The sequence below is a fragment of the Dendropsophus ebraccatus genome, chromosome 14 (assembly GCF_027789765.1).
Source record: "Dendropsophus ebraccatus isolate aDenEbr1 chromosome 14, aDenEbr1.pat, whole genome shotgun sequence".
Lineage (NCBI taxonomy): Eukaryota > Metazoa > Chordata > Amphibia > Anura > Hylidae > Dendropsophus > Dendropsophus ebraccatus.
Window position 1 is genome coordinate 3,822,306 of NC_091467.1, and position 16,178 is coordinate 3,838,483.

A 16,178-nucleotide genomic window follows, 5' to 3' on the forward strand; every position below is an offset into this window, starting at 1 on the left:
ATTCCTCCCGGAGTTCACCTTACTCTATTGTTAGCTCTTAAATGCCTATTAAATCATTGGCTCAAGTCTACATCCCCTACAATACCAGAGTTGGTTGATAATCTCAAAGAAACACTTCATTGGGAAATGATTGATACCCTACGTAGTAATGAAAAGTTTACGATTTCTTTCATGAAAAAATGGAAACTTTTTATAGTGAATGTTCTGTCTACAGAAGAAAGAAACTCTGTTATGCAACAATTTTCCAATACAACTTGGTATCACAAAGCAATGGTTGCAGGTACCCTGGGAGTACTTACCTGTACTTGATATAAAGCATAGTATGATACAATGTTACTTCAATTGTATGTTAGAGCAATAATTGGTTGCTTTGTCTGTTTTAATGATTTGTTATATTTATTTATATAATTTTATATAAGTCTACTGACTTATCATAGTTTATCTATTTTATGATTGTTCTTATAACTTTGTATTTATGTATAACTTCAATAAAATATTGTAAAAAAAAAAAAAAAAAATATCCCCCAGTCCTGTATATAGTGTATATAGTATCCACCAGTCCTGTATATATTATTCACCTGATGTATAGCATATAGTGTATATAGTATCCCCCAGTCCTGTATATAGTATCCACCTGATGTATAGTATATACTGTATATAGTATCCCCCAGTCCTGTATATAGTATCTACCTGATACGTAGTATCCACCAGTCCTGTATATAGTATCCACCTGATGTATAGTGTATACTGTATATAGTATCCCCCAGTCCTGTATATAGTATCTACCTGATATGTAGTATCCACCAGTCCTGTATATAGTATCCACCTGATGTATAGTGTATACTGTATATAGTATCCCCCAGTCCTGTATATAGTATCTACCTGATATGTAGTATCCACCAGTCCTGTATTATTAGCAGCACACTGTTCGCTTGTGCCCTTCTCACCGTCATCGCACTATAGAAGTCGTTTGTACAACTCAAATATAATTAATCTTAATTTTTCATGCAGAATCAGAGAATTCCGGCCGATATGATTTTCCTACGGACATCAGAAAAAAACGGTAACAGCCGTGAGATGACTTTATTCTCTATAATCATATGTATTTATGTCATTCTGGCGTCTGTGATCCCTTTCCTGGCCTCTGGCAAAGCAAAGGCATGGCATAGGGACAGCACAGGCACAGCACAACATAGGGACAGCGCAGGGATAGGGACAGCACAGGCATGGCATAGGGACAGCACAGGCACAGCACAACATAGGGACAGCGCAGGGATAGGGACAGCACAGGCATGGCACAGCATAGGCACAGCACAGGGATAGGGACAGCGCAGGGATAGGTATAGGACAGGCATGGCACAGCACAGCATAGAGACAGCACAGGCACAGCACAGCATAGAGACAGCACAGGCACAGAACAGGGGAGGCACAGGCACAGCACAGCACAGCATAGGGAAAGCATAGAGACAGCACAGGCACAGCAAAGGGATAGGGAAAGCATAGAGACAGCACAGGCACGGAACAGGGGAGGCACAGGCACAGCACAGGGATAGGAGGAGCATAGGGACAGCACAAGGATAGGGACAGCACACCACACCCTGGAACTTCTGTATGACAGTCTGGCAGCTGAGGACACATTGTAACAACCACAGTCTTTGCAACAAGGTTGTCAGGCAGCGACTCCATAGCAAGCAGTCTGTCTCAGATGATACAGACCTTCAGCTTGAAGCAGAATTACCTCTGAGCTGAGGTCCGAGAAGGGTCAGAAACCTCAGCAGAACCAGAACCGGGCTCTTCTGTGTCTTATATTTATGGAAGAGGCTCTAGAACCCGCGTATATCTGTATTGTGGTAGAGCTGAAGCATCAGTATTCAGATGTATGAGGTGGAGTTCCATCTCTATGTAACAGTATTGTCAGGCGGGGTTCCCCCATATATTTGGTTATGATATGATTACTGAGCTGTGAGAATGATGGGTAATATGGAGATGACCTCTGTGCTGTCTCCTCAGGTTCTTGCTTTCTGCGCACCGATCAGCTGGATGGTGAGACGGACTGGAAGCTGCGTCTGCCGGTGTCCTGCACGCAGAGACTGCCCACCGCCGCTGTAAGTCATCCCTCTAAATGTTACACACGAATCTGCTGGGATTCTTTTCCATTATAATCCCTTCTCTCCGCTCCTGCCGGTAATGGTCGGAAACAGTCAGTAAGCTTGTGGGCAAACATGCTGAGTAAGCGACTGTATGAAGCCTAAGGTAATGGTGAGAGGTGCCTCCCAAGCACATGAGGTAGTCACAGCAAGTCCTGGTCCTGCCTGCAGCTCGTCGGCGCATACGCTAACAGTGGCAGCTGGCAGCTAGGGGGTTGGAGGCCAGGCAGTAAGCAGTGATCTGTATAGGTCGCAGTTTACTGTCCCTGACTTGCTGTGCTGACTGCACTGTGGGAGGACAGTAAGCAGTGATCTATACAGGTCTCTACTTACTGTCCAGCTTTAATAATTACGCAGGGATGCACAGCAGTCCTGTTATTCCTCCACAGTCTTCCTTCACCCTCTTCTCCAGACGAGCGGTCCTCCTCTTCTCCAGACGAGCAGTCCTCCTTCACCCTCATCTCCAGACGAGCGGTCCTCCTTCACCCTCTTCTCCAGACGAGCGGTCCTCCTTCACCCTCATCTCCAGACGAGCGGTCCTCCTTTACCCTCTTCTCCAGACGAGCAGTCCTCCTTCACCCTCATCTCCAGACGAGCGGTCCTCCTTCACCCTCTTCTCCAGACGAGCGGTCCTCCTTCACCCTCTTCTCCAGACGAGCGGTCCTCCTTCACCCTCTTCTCCAGACGAGCGGTCCTCCTTCACCCTCTTCTCCAGACGAGCGGTCCTCCTTCACCCTCTTCTCCAGACGAGCGGTCCTCCTTCACCCTCTTCTCCAGACGAGCGGTCCTCCTTCACCCTCTTCTCCAGACGAGCGGTCCTCCTTCACCCTCTTCTCCAGACGAGCGGTCCTCCTCTTCTCCAGACGAGCAGTCCTCCTTCACCCTCTTCTCCAGACGAGCGGTCCTCCTTCACCCTCATCTCCAGACGAGCGGTCCTCCTTCACCCTCATCTCCAGACGAGCGGTCCTCCTTCACCCTCTTCTCCAGACGAGCGGTCCTCCTTCACCCTCTTCTCCAGACGAGCGGTCCTCCTCTTCTCCAGACGAGCGGTCCTCCTCTTCTCCAGACGAGCGGTCCTCCTCTTCTCCAGACGAGCGGTCCTCCTCTTCTCCAGACGAGCGGTCCTCCTCTTCTCCAGACGAGCGGTCCTCCTCTTCTCCAGACGAGCGGTCCTCCTCTTCTCCAGACGAGCGGTCCTCCTCTTCTCCAGACGAGCGGTCCTCCTCTTCTCCAGACGAGCGGTCCTCCTCTTCTCCAGACGAGCGGTCCTCCTCTTCTCCAGACGAGCGGTCCTCCTCTTCTCCAGACGAGCGGTCCTCCTCTTCTCCAGACGAGCGGTCCTCCTCTTCTCCAGACGAGCGGTCCTCCTTCTTAACCCTCTTCTCCAGACGAGCGGTCCTCCTTCTTAACCCTCTTCTCCAGACGAGCGGTCCTCCTTCTTAACCCTCTTCTCCAGACGAGCGGTCCTCCTTCTTAACCCTCTTCTCCAGACGAGCAGTCCTCCTTCACCCTCTTCTCCAGACGAGCGGTCCTCCTTCACCCTCTTCTCCAGACGAGCGGTCCTCCTTCACCCTCTTCTCCAGACGAGCGGTCCTCCTTCTTAACCCTCTTCTCCAGACGAGCGGTCCTCCTTTACCCTGTTCATCTGACAGTCATGAGTCCATGTCCTTGGGGCTTCCAGATGTTTCACAGATTATGATGGACCCAGAGAACTCAATAGTGGGGCACATGGTCCTCCCTTCTCCAGAGGAGCGGTCCTTTATTACCCTCTTCTCCAGACGAGCGATCCTCCTTCACCCTCTTCTCCAGACGAGCGGTCCTCCTTCACCCTCTTCTCCACACGAGCGATCCTCCTTCACCCTCTTCTCCACACGAGCGGTCCTCCTTCACCCTCTTCTCCACACGAGCGGTCCTCCTTTTCCTTGTTCATCTGACATGTCCTTGGAGAACTCAATAGTGGGGCACATACTGTATGGTTATGTTTGTGTGTGTATATATATGTAATATTTATATTACCGTATATAGATATACAGAGCCGATAAATTTATCTGAACGTCCATATCATACATCCTCAGTGTCTTCTGACCAGACACAACCTGTGATCTGTTTAACTTACCTCTCAGGGGACGTTCTCCACATATCGGGGCCTTAATAACACTTATTTGGTTACAGACATATTGTCACATTTATGTTATTTATAAAAAGCTGCAACCAGTTTGGCCTCCATGTTGGTTGTTGGTATTTTCGAAGATTTTCTCGATATTTGCTCCAATATGATGATTTTTGGTTATTTTTCAGGACTTGCTGCAGATTAGAGCCTATGTATACGCAGAGGAGCCGAATATCGACATCCATAATTTTGCAGGAACTTTTACCCGGGTGAGTAATGGTCAGACACAATAGTTACAGATATACATGGATAATATATATATACAGCCAGATGTAACCAGCAGCTGCTATAGAGAAGCATGATGGGAGAAAGACACTACTACTACTACAAAAGGAAATGGCATAGTTTCCCTTAGGCCATGCACCATAACAGTGCTCCATGTAGGTCCCATATAGTAATAGTGCCCCCTGCAGGTTCTATATAGTAATAGTGCCTCCTGTAGGTTCCATATAGTAATAGTGCCCCCTATAGGTGTCGCACAGTAACAATGCCTTCTGTAGGTTCCATATAGTAGTAGCGTCCCCTGTAGGTTCCATATAGTAGTAGTGCCCCATTTAGGGGTCATACACTAATAATTAACCCTATAGGCCCTACATAGTAATAGTGTCCCCCTATAGACCTCACACAATAATAGTGCCCCCTATTGGTCTTGCAGAGTTATTGTGCCCCCTGTAAGCCTTGCACAGTAATATTGACCTTATGGGTCTCACGCAGTAATAGTACCCCCTTATAGGTCTTGCACAGTAATAGTGCCCCCTCTTGGTCTTGCACAGTAATAGTGTCCCCTATAGGTGTCGCACAGTAATAGTGCCCCCTATAGGTGTCGCACAGTAATAGTGTCCCCTATAGGTGTCGCACAGTAATAGTGTCCCCTATAGGTGTCGCACAGTAATAGTGTCCCCTATAGGTGTCGCACAGTAATAGTGTCCCCTATAGGTGTCGCACAGTAATAGTGCCCCCTATAGGTGTCGCACAGTAATAGTGCCCCCTATAGGTGTCGCACAGTAATAGTGCCCCCTGTTGGTCTTGCACAGTAACAGTGCCCCCTATAGTGACGTCTATGCTGGTGCTCTGTACGGGGACATCCCTGTGTATAAGTATGGGGGTCCTGGTTTCTGACGCCTTTCTACACGTGATAGTAGATGGTGCAGGAACCTATAGTGACTATCTGTGCAGGTTGGGGGGGTTCATGTTCTCCTCTTCTCCCCCCAGGAGGACAGCGACCCCCCAATAAACGAGAGCCTGAGCATCGAGAACACGCTGTGGGCCAGCACGGTCATCGCTTCTGGTGAGGATAAACATTCCCAGTCATGTTGCATGTTAGCAATTTCATCCCGGCGTCATTTGTCGGTAATGGATAATAATTGACGCCGTCATTGAGAAAATTAGTCCCCAAATTAGTTTTTTGTGTTTTTTCTTCCATTTGTGACACCACAAAAAAAGGAGAACTGACACATAGTGGCCCCGGGGCGTCTGTAAGTGATGAGGCGGAGACCCTCCATCCCTCACCCGTCAGGAAGCCAAACCTATGACATCACATAATGAAGAATGGCCCCTGTGTGCAGAGTGATCAGCGTCACCCCCGACATACTGGGGGGTACACTGAGGAGATACTGGGGGTACACTGAGGAGATACTGGGGGTACACAGAGGATATACTGGGGGGTACACGGAGGATATACTGGGGGTACACGGAGGAGATACTGGGGGTACACCGAGGATATACTGGGGGTACACTGAGGAGATACTGGGGGTACACTGAGGAGATACTGGGGGTACACGGAGGATATACTGGGGGGTACACGGAGGATATACTGGGGGTACACTGAGGAGATACTGGGGGTACACGGAGGATATACTGGGGGTACACTGAGGAGATACTGGGGGTACACGGAGGAGATACTGGGGGTACACTGAAGAGATACTGGGGGTACACGGAGGATATACTGGGGGGTACACTGAGGATATACTGGGGAGTACACTGAGGAGATACTGGGGGTACACGGAGGATATACTGGGGGGTACACGGAGGAGATACTGGGGGTACACGGAGGAGATACTGGAGGTACACGGAGGAGATACTGGGGGTACACGGAGGATATACTGGGGGGTACACGGAGGAGATACTGGGGGTACACTGAAGAGATACTGGGGGTACACGGAGGATATACTGGGGGGTACACTGAGGAGATACTGGGGGGTACACTGAGGAGATACTGGGGGGGTACACGGAGGATATACTGGGGGGGTACACGGAGGATATACTGGGGGGTACACTGAGGATATACTGGGGGGTACACTGAGGATATACTGGGGGATACTCTGGGGACATACTGTGGGGTACACTGAGGATGCACTAAGGGGGTATGCTGAGGATACACTGGGGGTACACAGAGGATGCACTAAGGGGGTACACCAAGGACATACTGGAGGGGGTACACTGCGGGAGGGTTAAAAAAGATTAGAAAAATGAAGATCAGGACTGGTTCCTATTGCACAGGAAGCTCCCACTGACCGCAGGTTTTCAACACAATGAAACTTGAACACAAAGGGGGGAGATTTATGAAAGGGAGTAAATATACACCTGGTGTAAACTGCCCTCAGCAACCAATCACAGCTCCTCTTATATTCTACTTGAAAGCTTATGTCTGTCCTGTATGTTATTAGTCTCCCCTGTATGTTGTTAGTCTGTCCTGTATGTTGTTAGTCTGTTCTGTATGTTATTAGACTGCCCTGTATGTTATTAGACTGCCCTGTATGTTATTAGTCTCCTCTGTATGTTATTAGTCTGCCCTGTATGTTGTTAGTCTGTCCTGTATGTTATTAGTCTGTCCTGTATGTTGTTAGTCTCCCCTGTATGTTATGAGTCTCCCCTGTATGTTGTTAGTCTCCCCTGTATGTTGTTAGTCTCCCCTGTATGTTGTTAGTCTCCCCTGTATGTTGTTAGTCTGTCCTGTATGTTATTAGTCTGTCCTGTATGTTATTAGTCTCCCCTGTATGTTGTTAGTCTCCCCTGTATGTTATTAGTCTCCCCTGTATGTTATTAGTCTGTCCTGTATGTTGTTAGTCTGTCCTGTATGTTGTTAGTCTGTCCTGTATGTTGTTAGTCTGTCCTGTATGTTGTTAGTCTGTCCTGTATGTTATTAGTCTCCCCTGTATGTTATTAGTCTGTCCTGTATGTTGTTAGTCTGTCCTGTATGTTATTAGACTGCCCTGTATGTTGTTAGTCTCCCCTGTATGTTATTAGTCTGTCCTGTATGTTGTTAGTCTGTCCTGTATGTTATTAGACTGCCCTGTATGTTATTAGTCTGCCCTGTATGTTATTAGTCTGTCCTGTATGTTGTTAGTCTGCCCTGTATGTTAGTCTGTCCTGTATGTTATTAGTCTGTCCTGTATGTTGTTAGTCTGTCCTGTATGTTGTTTGTCTGCCCTGTATGTTGTTTGTCTGCCCTGTATGTTGTTTGTCTGCCCTGTATGTTGTTTGTCTGTCCTGTATGTTATTAGTCTGTCCTGTATGTTGTTAGTCTGTCCTGTATGTTGTTAGTCTGTCCTGTATGTTGTTAGTCTGCCCTGTATGTTGTTAGTCTGCCCTGTATGTTGTTAGTCTGCCCTGTATGTTGTTAGTCTGCCCTGTATGTTGTTAGTCTGCCCTGTATGTTGTTAGTCTGCCCTGTATGTTGTTAGTCTGCCCTGTATGTTGTTAGTCTGCCCTGTATGATGTTAGTCTGCCCTGTATGTTGTTAGTCTGTCCTGTACGTTCCCTGACAATAACTGTGGCTGATGATGTGACTATGTATAAGCCGTGCTCTCTGCTCCAGGTACGGTGGTCGGAGTGGTTATATATACTGGCCGGGAGCAGCGCAGCGTGATGAACGCCTCTAATCCGCGCAGTAAGGTACGAGCCCGGGGGGGGGGGGGCATTTGTGTGTTATCATTTATTGGTATCTAATGTATTGTGTTAGGTAGTCCTATAGTAATAGAGGGTTTACAATGGGAAGAGGATCTGCATGAGTCCAGACAAGCGCAGTCACACTAATGTTCTATCAGGAAATCTGGAGCGGTCGTGATAGCAGTTCTGCTATATACTCGCTTTTCTATGTTTAAATCACTGTTATACATTCGGCCACTAGGTGTCTCCCTTCCTATCACACTGGGCTCCATGCGGCCACTAGGTGTCTCCCTTCCTGTCACACTGCTCCATGTGGCCACTAGGTGTCTCCCTTCCTATCACACTGCGCTCCATGCGGCCACTAGGTGACTCCCTTCCTGTCACACTGCTCCATGCGGCCACTAGGTGTCTCCCTCCCTGTCACACTGCTCCATGCGGCCACTAGGTGTCTCCCTTCCTATCACACTGCGCTCCATCCGGCCACTAGGTGTCTCCCTTCCTGTCACACTGCTCCATGCGGCCACTAGGTGTCTCCCTTCCTGTCACACTGCTCCATGCGGCCATTAGGTGTCTCCCTTCCTGTCACACTGCGCTCCATGCGGCCACTAGGTGTCTCCCTTCCTGTCACACTGCGCTCCATGCGGCCATTAGGTGTCTCCCTTCCTATCACACTGCGCTCCATGCGGCCACTAGGTGTCTCCCTTCCTGTCACACTGCTCCATGCGGCCATTAGGTGTCTCCCTTCCTGTCACACTGCTCCATGCGGCCATTAGGTGTCTCCCTTCCTATCACACTGCGCTCCATGCGGCTACTAGGTGTCTCCCTTCCTATCACACTGCGCTCCATGTGGCCATTAGGTGTCTCCCTTCCTATCACACTGCGCTCCATGCGGCCACTAGGTGTCTCCCTTCCTATCACACTGCTCCATGCGGCCACTAGGTGACTCCCTTCCTATCACACTGCTCCATGCGGCCACTAGGTGACTCCCTTCCTGTCACACTGCTCCATGCGGCCACTAGGTGTCTCCCTTCCTGTCACACTGGGCTCCATGCGGCCACTAGGTGTCTCCCTTCCTGTCACACTGCGCTCCATGCGGCCACTAGGTGTCTCCCTTCCTATCACACTGCGCTCCATGCGGCTACTAGGTGTCTCCCTTCCTATCACACTGCGCTCCATGCGGCCATTAGGTGTCTCCCTCCCTGTCACACTGCTCCATGCGGCCACTAGGTGTCTCCCTTCCTATCACACTGCGCTCCATGCGGCCACTAGGTGTCTCCCTTCCTGTCACACTGCTCCATGCGGCCACTAGGTGACTCCCTTCCTGTCACACTGCTCCATGCGGCCATTAGGTGTCTCCCTTCTTATCACACTGCGCTCCATGCGGCCACTAGGTGTCTCACTTCCTGTCACACTGCGCTCCATCCGGCCACTAGGTGTCTCCCTTCCTATCACACTGCGCTCCATGCGGCCACTAGGTGTCTCACTTCCTGTCACACTGCTCCATGCGGCCATTAGGTGTCTCACTTCCTGTCACACTGCTCCATGTGGCCATTAGGTGTCTCCCTTCCTATCACACTGCGCTCCATGCGGCTACTAGGTGTCTCCCTTCCTATCACACTGCGCTCCATGCGGCCATTAGGTGTCTCCCTCCCTGTCACACTGCTCCATGCGGCCACTAGGTGTCTCCCTTCCTATCACACTGCGCTCCATGCGGCCACTAGGTGTCTCCCTTCCTGTCACACTGCTCCATGCGGCCACTAGGTGACTCCCTTCCTGTCACACTGCTCCATGCGGCCATTAGGTGTCTCCCTTCTTATCACACTGCGCTCCATGCGGCCACTAGGTGTCTCACTTCCTGTCACACTGCGCTCCATCCGGCCACTAGGTGTCTCCCTTCCTATCACACTGCGCTCCATGCGGCCACTAGGTGTCTCCCTTCCTATCACACTGGGCTCCATGTGGCCACTAGGTGTCTCCCTTCCTGTCACACTGCGCTCCATGCGGCCACTAGGTGTCTCACTTCCTGTCACACTGCGCTCCATCCGGCCACTAGGTGTCTCCCTTCCTGTCACACTGCTCCATGCGGCCACTAGGTGTCTCCCTTCCTATCACACTGCGCTCCATGCGGCCACTAGGTGTCTCCCTTCCTGTCACACTGCGCTCCATGCGGCCATTAGGTGTCTCCCTTCCTATCACACTGCGCTCCATGCGGCCACTAGGTGTCTCCCTTCCTATCACACTGCGCTCCATGCGGCCACTAGGTGTCTCCCTTCCTGTCACACTGTGCTCCATGCGGCCACTAGGTGTCTCCCTTTTTATCACACTGCGCTCCATCCGGCCACTAGGTGTCTCTCTTCCTGTCACACTGCGCTCCATCCGGCCACTAGGTGTCTCCCTTCCTGTCACACTGGGCTCCATGCGGGACAAGTCATCACTGTGCAAGGTTACAACTGCTGCACATCCACATTCAGTAGCAGAGGATTCTCGCATTGTACTGTCAGCTCTCCTATTGCACAGTACCAAAACCTTTGTAACCACACAGTGACATTATACTAACTGACTTGTTGCATAAAAAAGAGCATTGTCTTCTGGAAGCTGCAGTAATATAATATAATTAGCTTAAGTAAATTGCCCTCCAAGATTCCCAACCTGCATGATGGACAGGTGTCTCTCCTTGTGTGAGCGCAGAGGACCGGTCTCTTTTGGTCTCTCTGTTTGGTCTCTTTATTTGAAAAGAGAAAAGACCAAATATTAGCACAGAGGGAGCGTGGAGCCCAGTGTGCCAGAAAGGGAGACACCTAGTGGTCGGATGTATAATATTGATTTAAACATAGAAAACTTAAAAAATCAATACTAAATGCAAAACTGCTTGTGATCACAGCCCCTGTTGAGTTATTAAATAAAACAAACTGTGCCTCTTTAAAAGGGTAGCTGACCAAAAAATATTTCTTTCAAACGAACTGGTGGCAGATACTTGTAATTTACTTTCATTAAAAAAAATCTCCAATCTTCCAGTACTTATTAGCTCCTGTATGTCCTGCAGGAAGTGTTGTATTCTCTCCAGTCTGACACAGTGCTCTCGGCTGCCACCTCTGTCCATGTCAGGAACTGTCCAGAGCAGCAGTAAATCCCCACAGAAAACCTCTCCTGCTCTGGACAGTTCCTGACATGGACAGAGGTGGCAGCAGAGAGCACTGTGTCAGACTGGAGAGACTACACCACTTTCTGCAAGTAAATTACAAATCTCTGGGACTTTCTGGAACCAGCTGATCTGAATAAAGGGCTGTTCCAATCTCAGACATGTGGGAATTCCATAAATGTCACCTCTGGGATGGGCTCCTGTCTGTAGAACATGGGTCCTCCCGATAAGGCAGAAAGTGAATGGAGAGGGGGCCGCACATGTCCTCTCTATGGGCGCCCCCCTCACCAGGTCAGAGATTACTGATGAAACACAATGATCTCGGCATTATACAGTAATAGCCGGATGATCGGTGCTATATGTATCTTCATTACTCATCCCCGGGGGTCTCATCATTATCAGTGCTATATGTATCTGCATTACTCACCCCCGGGGGTCTCATCATTATCAGTGCTATATGTATCTGCATTACTCACCCCCGGGGGTCTCATCATTATCAGTGCTATATGTATCTGCATTACTCATCCCCGGGGGTCTCATCATTATCAGTGCTATATGTATCTGCATTACTCATCCCCGGGGGTCTCATCATTATCAGTGCTATATGTATCTGCATTACTCACCCCCGGGGGTCTCATCATTATCAGTGCTATATGTATCTGCATTACTCACCCCCGGGGGTCTCATCATTATCGGTGCTATATGTATCTGCATTACACATCCCCGGGGGTCTCATCATTATCAGTGCTATATGTATCTGCATTACTAACCCCCGGGGGTCTCATCATTATCGGTGCTATATGTATCTGCATTACACATCCCCGGGGGTCTCATCATTATCAGTGCTATATGTATCTGCATTACTCACCCCCGGGGGTCTCATCATTATAAAGTAATAGCTTGATGATAGATGCTATATGTATCTGCATTACTCACCCCCGGGGGTCTCATCATTATCAGTGCTATATGTATCTGCATTACTCACCCCCGGGGGTCTCATCATTATCAGTGCTATATGTATCTGCATTACTCACCCCCGGGGGTCTCATCATTATCAGTGCTATATGTATCTGCATTACTCACCCCCGGGGGTCTTGTCATTATACAGTAATATTAGCCGGATGATCGGTGCTATATGTATCTGCATTACACATCCCCGGGGGTCTCATCATTAGAAAGTAATAGCTTGATGATAGATGCTATATGTATCTGCATTACTCACCCCCGGGGGTCTCATCATTATCGCTGCTATATGTATCTGCATTACTCACCCCCGGGGGTCTCATCATTATCGGTGCTATATGTATCTGCATTACTCACCCCCGGGGGGTCTCGTCATTCTCTGCTGCAGATCGGACTCTTTGACCTGGAGGTGAACTGTCTGACGAAGATCTTGTTCAGCGCCCTGGTGGTGGTCTCTCTGGTCATGGTGACTCTCCAGCACTTTGCCGGTCGCTGGTATCTGCAGATCCTCCGCTTCCTGCTCCTCTTCTCTAACATCATCCCCATCAGGTAAGAGGCGGCTGCTATACACAGTGCCACTCACTGAGACCTATACACAGTGCAGAGATAGGCCACTGTGCCCCTCGGGGAATGTCTGCTTGGGATTGGTCGACTGTGCAACATGTGGTATACTTGTAAAAAGCAAATACCCCCCCCCCCCCGAATAGACTGATGTCGCCTATATGGTCTAAACAACAATCCCTGTATAAGTCCCAGCAGCGTCCACTGTGATAGGCTGCCGCGGTGTTGTGATGTGGTAACCTGCCCTGACTTGTTTGCTATCCCCAATGGTCGGTAACCTCTGGGAGTGTTTAGGGTCACTTGGGCACGTGTCACGGTAGCCTGGAGTGGTAGCGGACCCACCCGGGTAGTTGGTACTCGCAGAAAGGGGAAATAACCCAAGTATACAGTGGTGTATGTGGGTGCAGGTGCTGACAGGTTTGACTAGACTCCTGTACGTTTTGTCAAAAATATAACACTTTACTGAAGTAAGACTTGAGTTTAACAGTACACGTAATAGAGTAGAGCAGATATTGACACTGAAACGTTGCTGCTGACACAGAGGTAACCAATCCTTGTAGGAGTAAAAGGTGCTTTGTAGAGAGAGGAGAGTAGAAGAGGAGTTGCCAGAGGAGCCCTGCCCAATGTAGTGAATGTGCTCTGCAGGAACAGGTGTATAGGTAGAGAGGTAAGAGGATACCCGTACTCACCAATGCCAGTAGGCTCTGAACCGCCTTATGCCACCTAGTTGGAGATACCCGTCCTAGGTGGGTAATTTGAGCCCCAGTCGTCGGTTGTAGCAGACTCGGTCATCTGGGTGTAGCAGACTTCTGAGGCTTCCTAGTCGTCCTGCGCTACGCAGTAGGATACATAGACTTGCACGGTACTTTTGTCCTATTGGGGTCAGTTCCTCTTGCTTCAGGATACTGCCCTGCACTTCTTAGAGAGGTTCATGGCATGAGCAGGGGTACTTCTAGGTGGCTTCTCTCCCCTAAGGTGAGCTTAGCACTGCATAGTTGCTTTAGTTACTTTGCTGAGAGAAATCTGTGATTGCTATCTTGGGTCCCTGTCAGGGGTCCTAGACAAAGCCAGGCCCTGGCTTAACTTCTGCAGGAACTAGTTTTTTTGCGTCCTCTCACACTAAATACTGGATAGAAACTACACTCACTTCCTCCATCAAGACTTACTTCTCCTACAGGGGCTAAAACAAGACCCTACTGTGAGTGTTGGGGCTGAGTGTGCGTGAGAGAGAGAAGAGAGAGGATAGAATAGGAGAAAATAACCACCTTTGATTGGTCAGCAAGACAACACATGACCCTTGGTCACCTCAGCTGTGCAACAGGTGAAACCAAACAGTGGTAACTCCTAGTGGGGAAAACACAACACTACAACACTTGTTAACCTGAGAGAGTGACTTACTCAGGTGCTCTAGACATCATCAGTGGTGGGACACCACCATTACTGGTAACAGAACTATTGGTCCATCGTTCATTGTCAGCTTCATATCTGACCAACCGTGGCACATGGTTTCAGGAAGGAAGGGGAAGATGTTGGACTTTTACTGCTACCTCATTCACAGCTTATTAGATATCAGTAGAGACCGAGGGACTGTGACAACGCCACAGAGGTTACCGCCCACATGACTACACCACAGAGGTTACCGCCCATATGACTACACCACAGAGGTTACCGCCCACATGACTACACCACAGAGGTTACCGCCCACATGACTACATCACAGAGGTGACCTCCCACATGACTACACCACAGAGTTTACTGCCCATATGACTACACCACAGAGGTTACCGCCCACATGACTACACCACAGAGGTGACCTCCCACATGACTACACCACAGAGTTTACTGCCCATATGACTACACCACAGAGGTTACTGCCCATATGACTACACCACAGAGGTTACCGCCCATATGACTACACCACAGAGGTTACCGCCCACATGACTACACCACAGAGGTTACCGCCCATATGACTACACCACAGAGGTTACCGCCCATATGACTACACCACAGAGGTGACCTCCCACATGACTACACCACAGAGGTGACCTCCCACATGACTACACCACAGAGGTTACTGCCCATATGACTACACCACAGAGGTTACCGCCCACATGACTACACCATAGAGGTTACCTCCCACATGACTACACCAGAGGTTACTGCCCATATGACTACACCACAGAGGTTACTGCCCATATGACTACACCAGAGGTTACTGCCCACATGACTACACCACAGAGGTTACTGTCTACATGACTACACCACAGAGGTTACCGCCCACATGACTACACCATAGAGGTTACCGCCCACATGACTACACCACAGAGGTTACTGCCCATATGACTACACCACAGAGGTTACTGCCCACATGACTACACCACAGAGGTTACTGCCCACATGACTACACCACAGAGGTTACCGCCCACATGACTACATCACAGAGGTGACCGCCCACATGACTACATCACAGAGGTGACCGCCCACATGACTACACCACAGAGGTTACTGCCCACATGACTGCATCACTGAGGTTACCGCCATAACTGCATTACTGAGGTTACCGCCCACATGACTACATCACAGAGTGCGACAAATCGTTATATTTTAGCAATAGAAATTAAGCAATAATCGTTTTGTGTAAATGCAGGCAACGATCAAACGACCAACGAGAAATTGTTCATGGATACTGGAACTTTGCTGCTCTTACTCAGGGGTCGGGGCAGGAAGTCTGATCATTAACCCTGTTTCATATGTATGTTTCATCATGCAGTTTGCGGGTCAATCTAGATATGGGGAAAATTGTCTACAGCTGGATGATCCGTAGGGACCCTAAGATCCCGGGGACGGTGGTCAGATCCAGTACAATCCCCGAGCAACTCGGACGTATCTCCTACTTACTGACTGACAAAACAGGTAAGAGCCAGGTCATGGAGGGAGATGAGTCTGTGTGTATGGGGTAATGGGGGAGATGAGTCTGTGTATGGGGGGTGATGAGTCTGTGTATATGGGGTGATGGGGGAGATGAGTCTGTGTATGAGGGGTGATGGGAGTGATGAGTCTGTATATGGGGTGATGGGGGAGATGAGTCTGTGTATGGGGGGTGATGAGTCTATGTATGGGGTGATGAGTCTGTGTATGGGGGGTGATGAGTCTGTGTATGAGGGGTGATGGGAGTGATGAGTCTCTGTATGGGGGGGTGATGGGGGAGATAAGTCTGTGTATGGAGGTGGTCGGGTGATGAGTCTGTGTATGGAGGTGGTCGGGTGATGAGTCACACAGGGCAGTGATGGTGCGGCACATCTGATGGTGA

At 49.5% G+C, this 16,178-nt stretch overlaps 1 protein-coding gene across 1 annotated transcript in view; it reads left to right on the top strand.

The window, feature by feature from the left end:
* ATP9A (ATPase phospholipid transporting 9A (putative)) overlaps window positions 1-16,178 on the top strand; it is a 99,901-nt gene that overhangs the window by 39,418 nt on the left and 44,305 nt on the right. Inside the window, exons 6-12 of the mRNA XM_069953591.1 lie at window positions 1,012-1,063; window positions 2,011-2,105; window positions 4,446-4,526; window positions 5,530-5,605; window positions 8,135-8,211; window positions 12,696-12,856; window positions 15,639-15,781. Of these exons, the coding sequence (XP_069809692.1) occupies window positions 1,012-1,063; window positions 2,011-2,105; window positions 4,446-4,526; window positions 5,530-5,605; window positions 8,135-8,211; window positions 12,696-12,856; window positions 15,639-15,781 (685 nt within the window). The remainder of the gene's footprint in view (window positions 1-1,011; window positions 1,064-2,010; window positions 2,106-4,445; window positions 4,527-5,529; window positions 5,606-8,134; window positions 8,212-12,695; window positions 12,857-15,638; window positions 15,782-16,178) is intronic.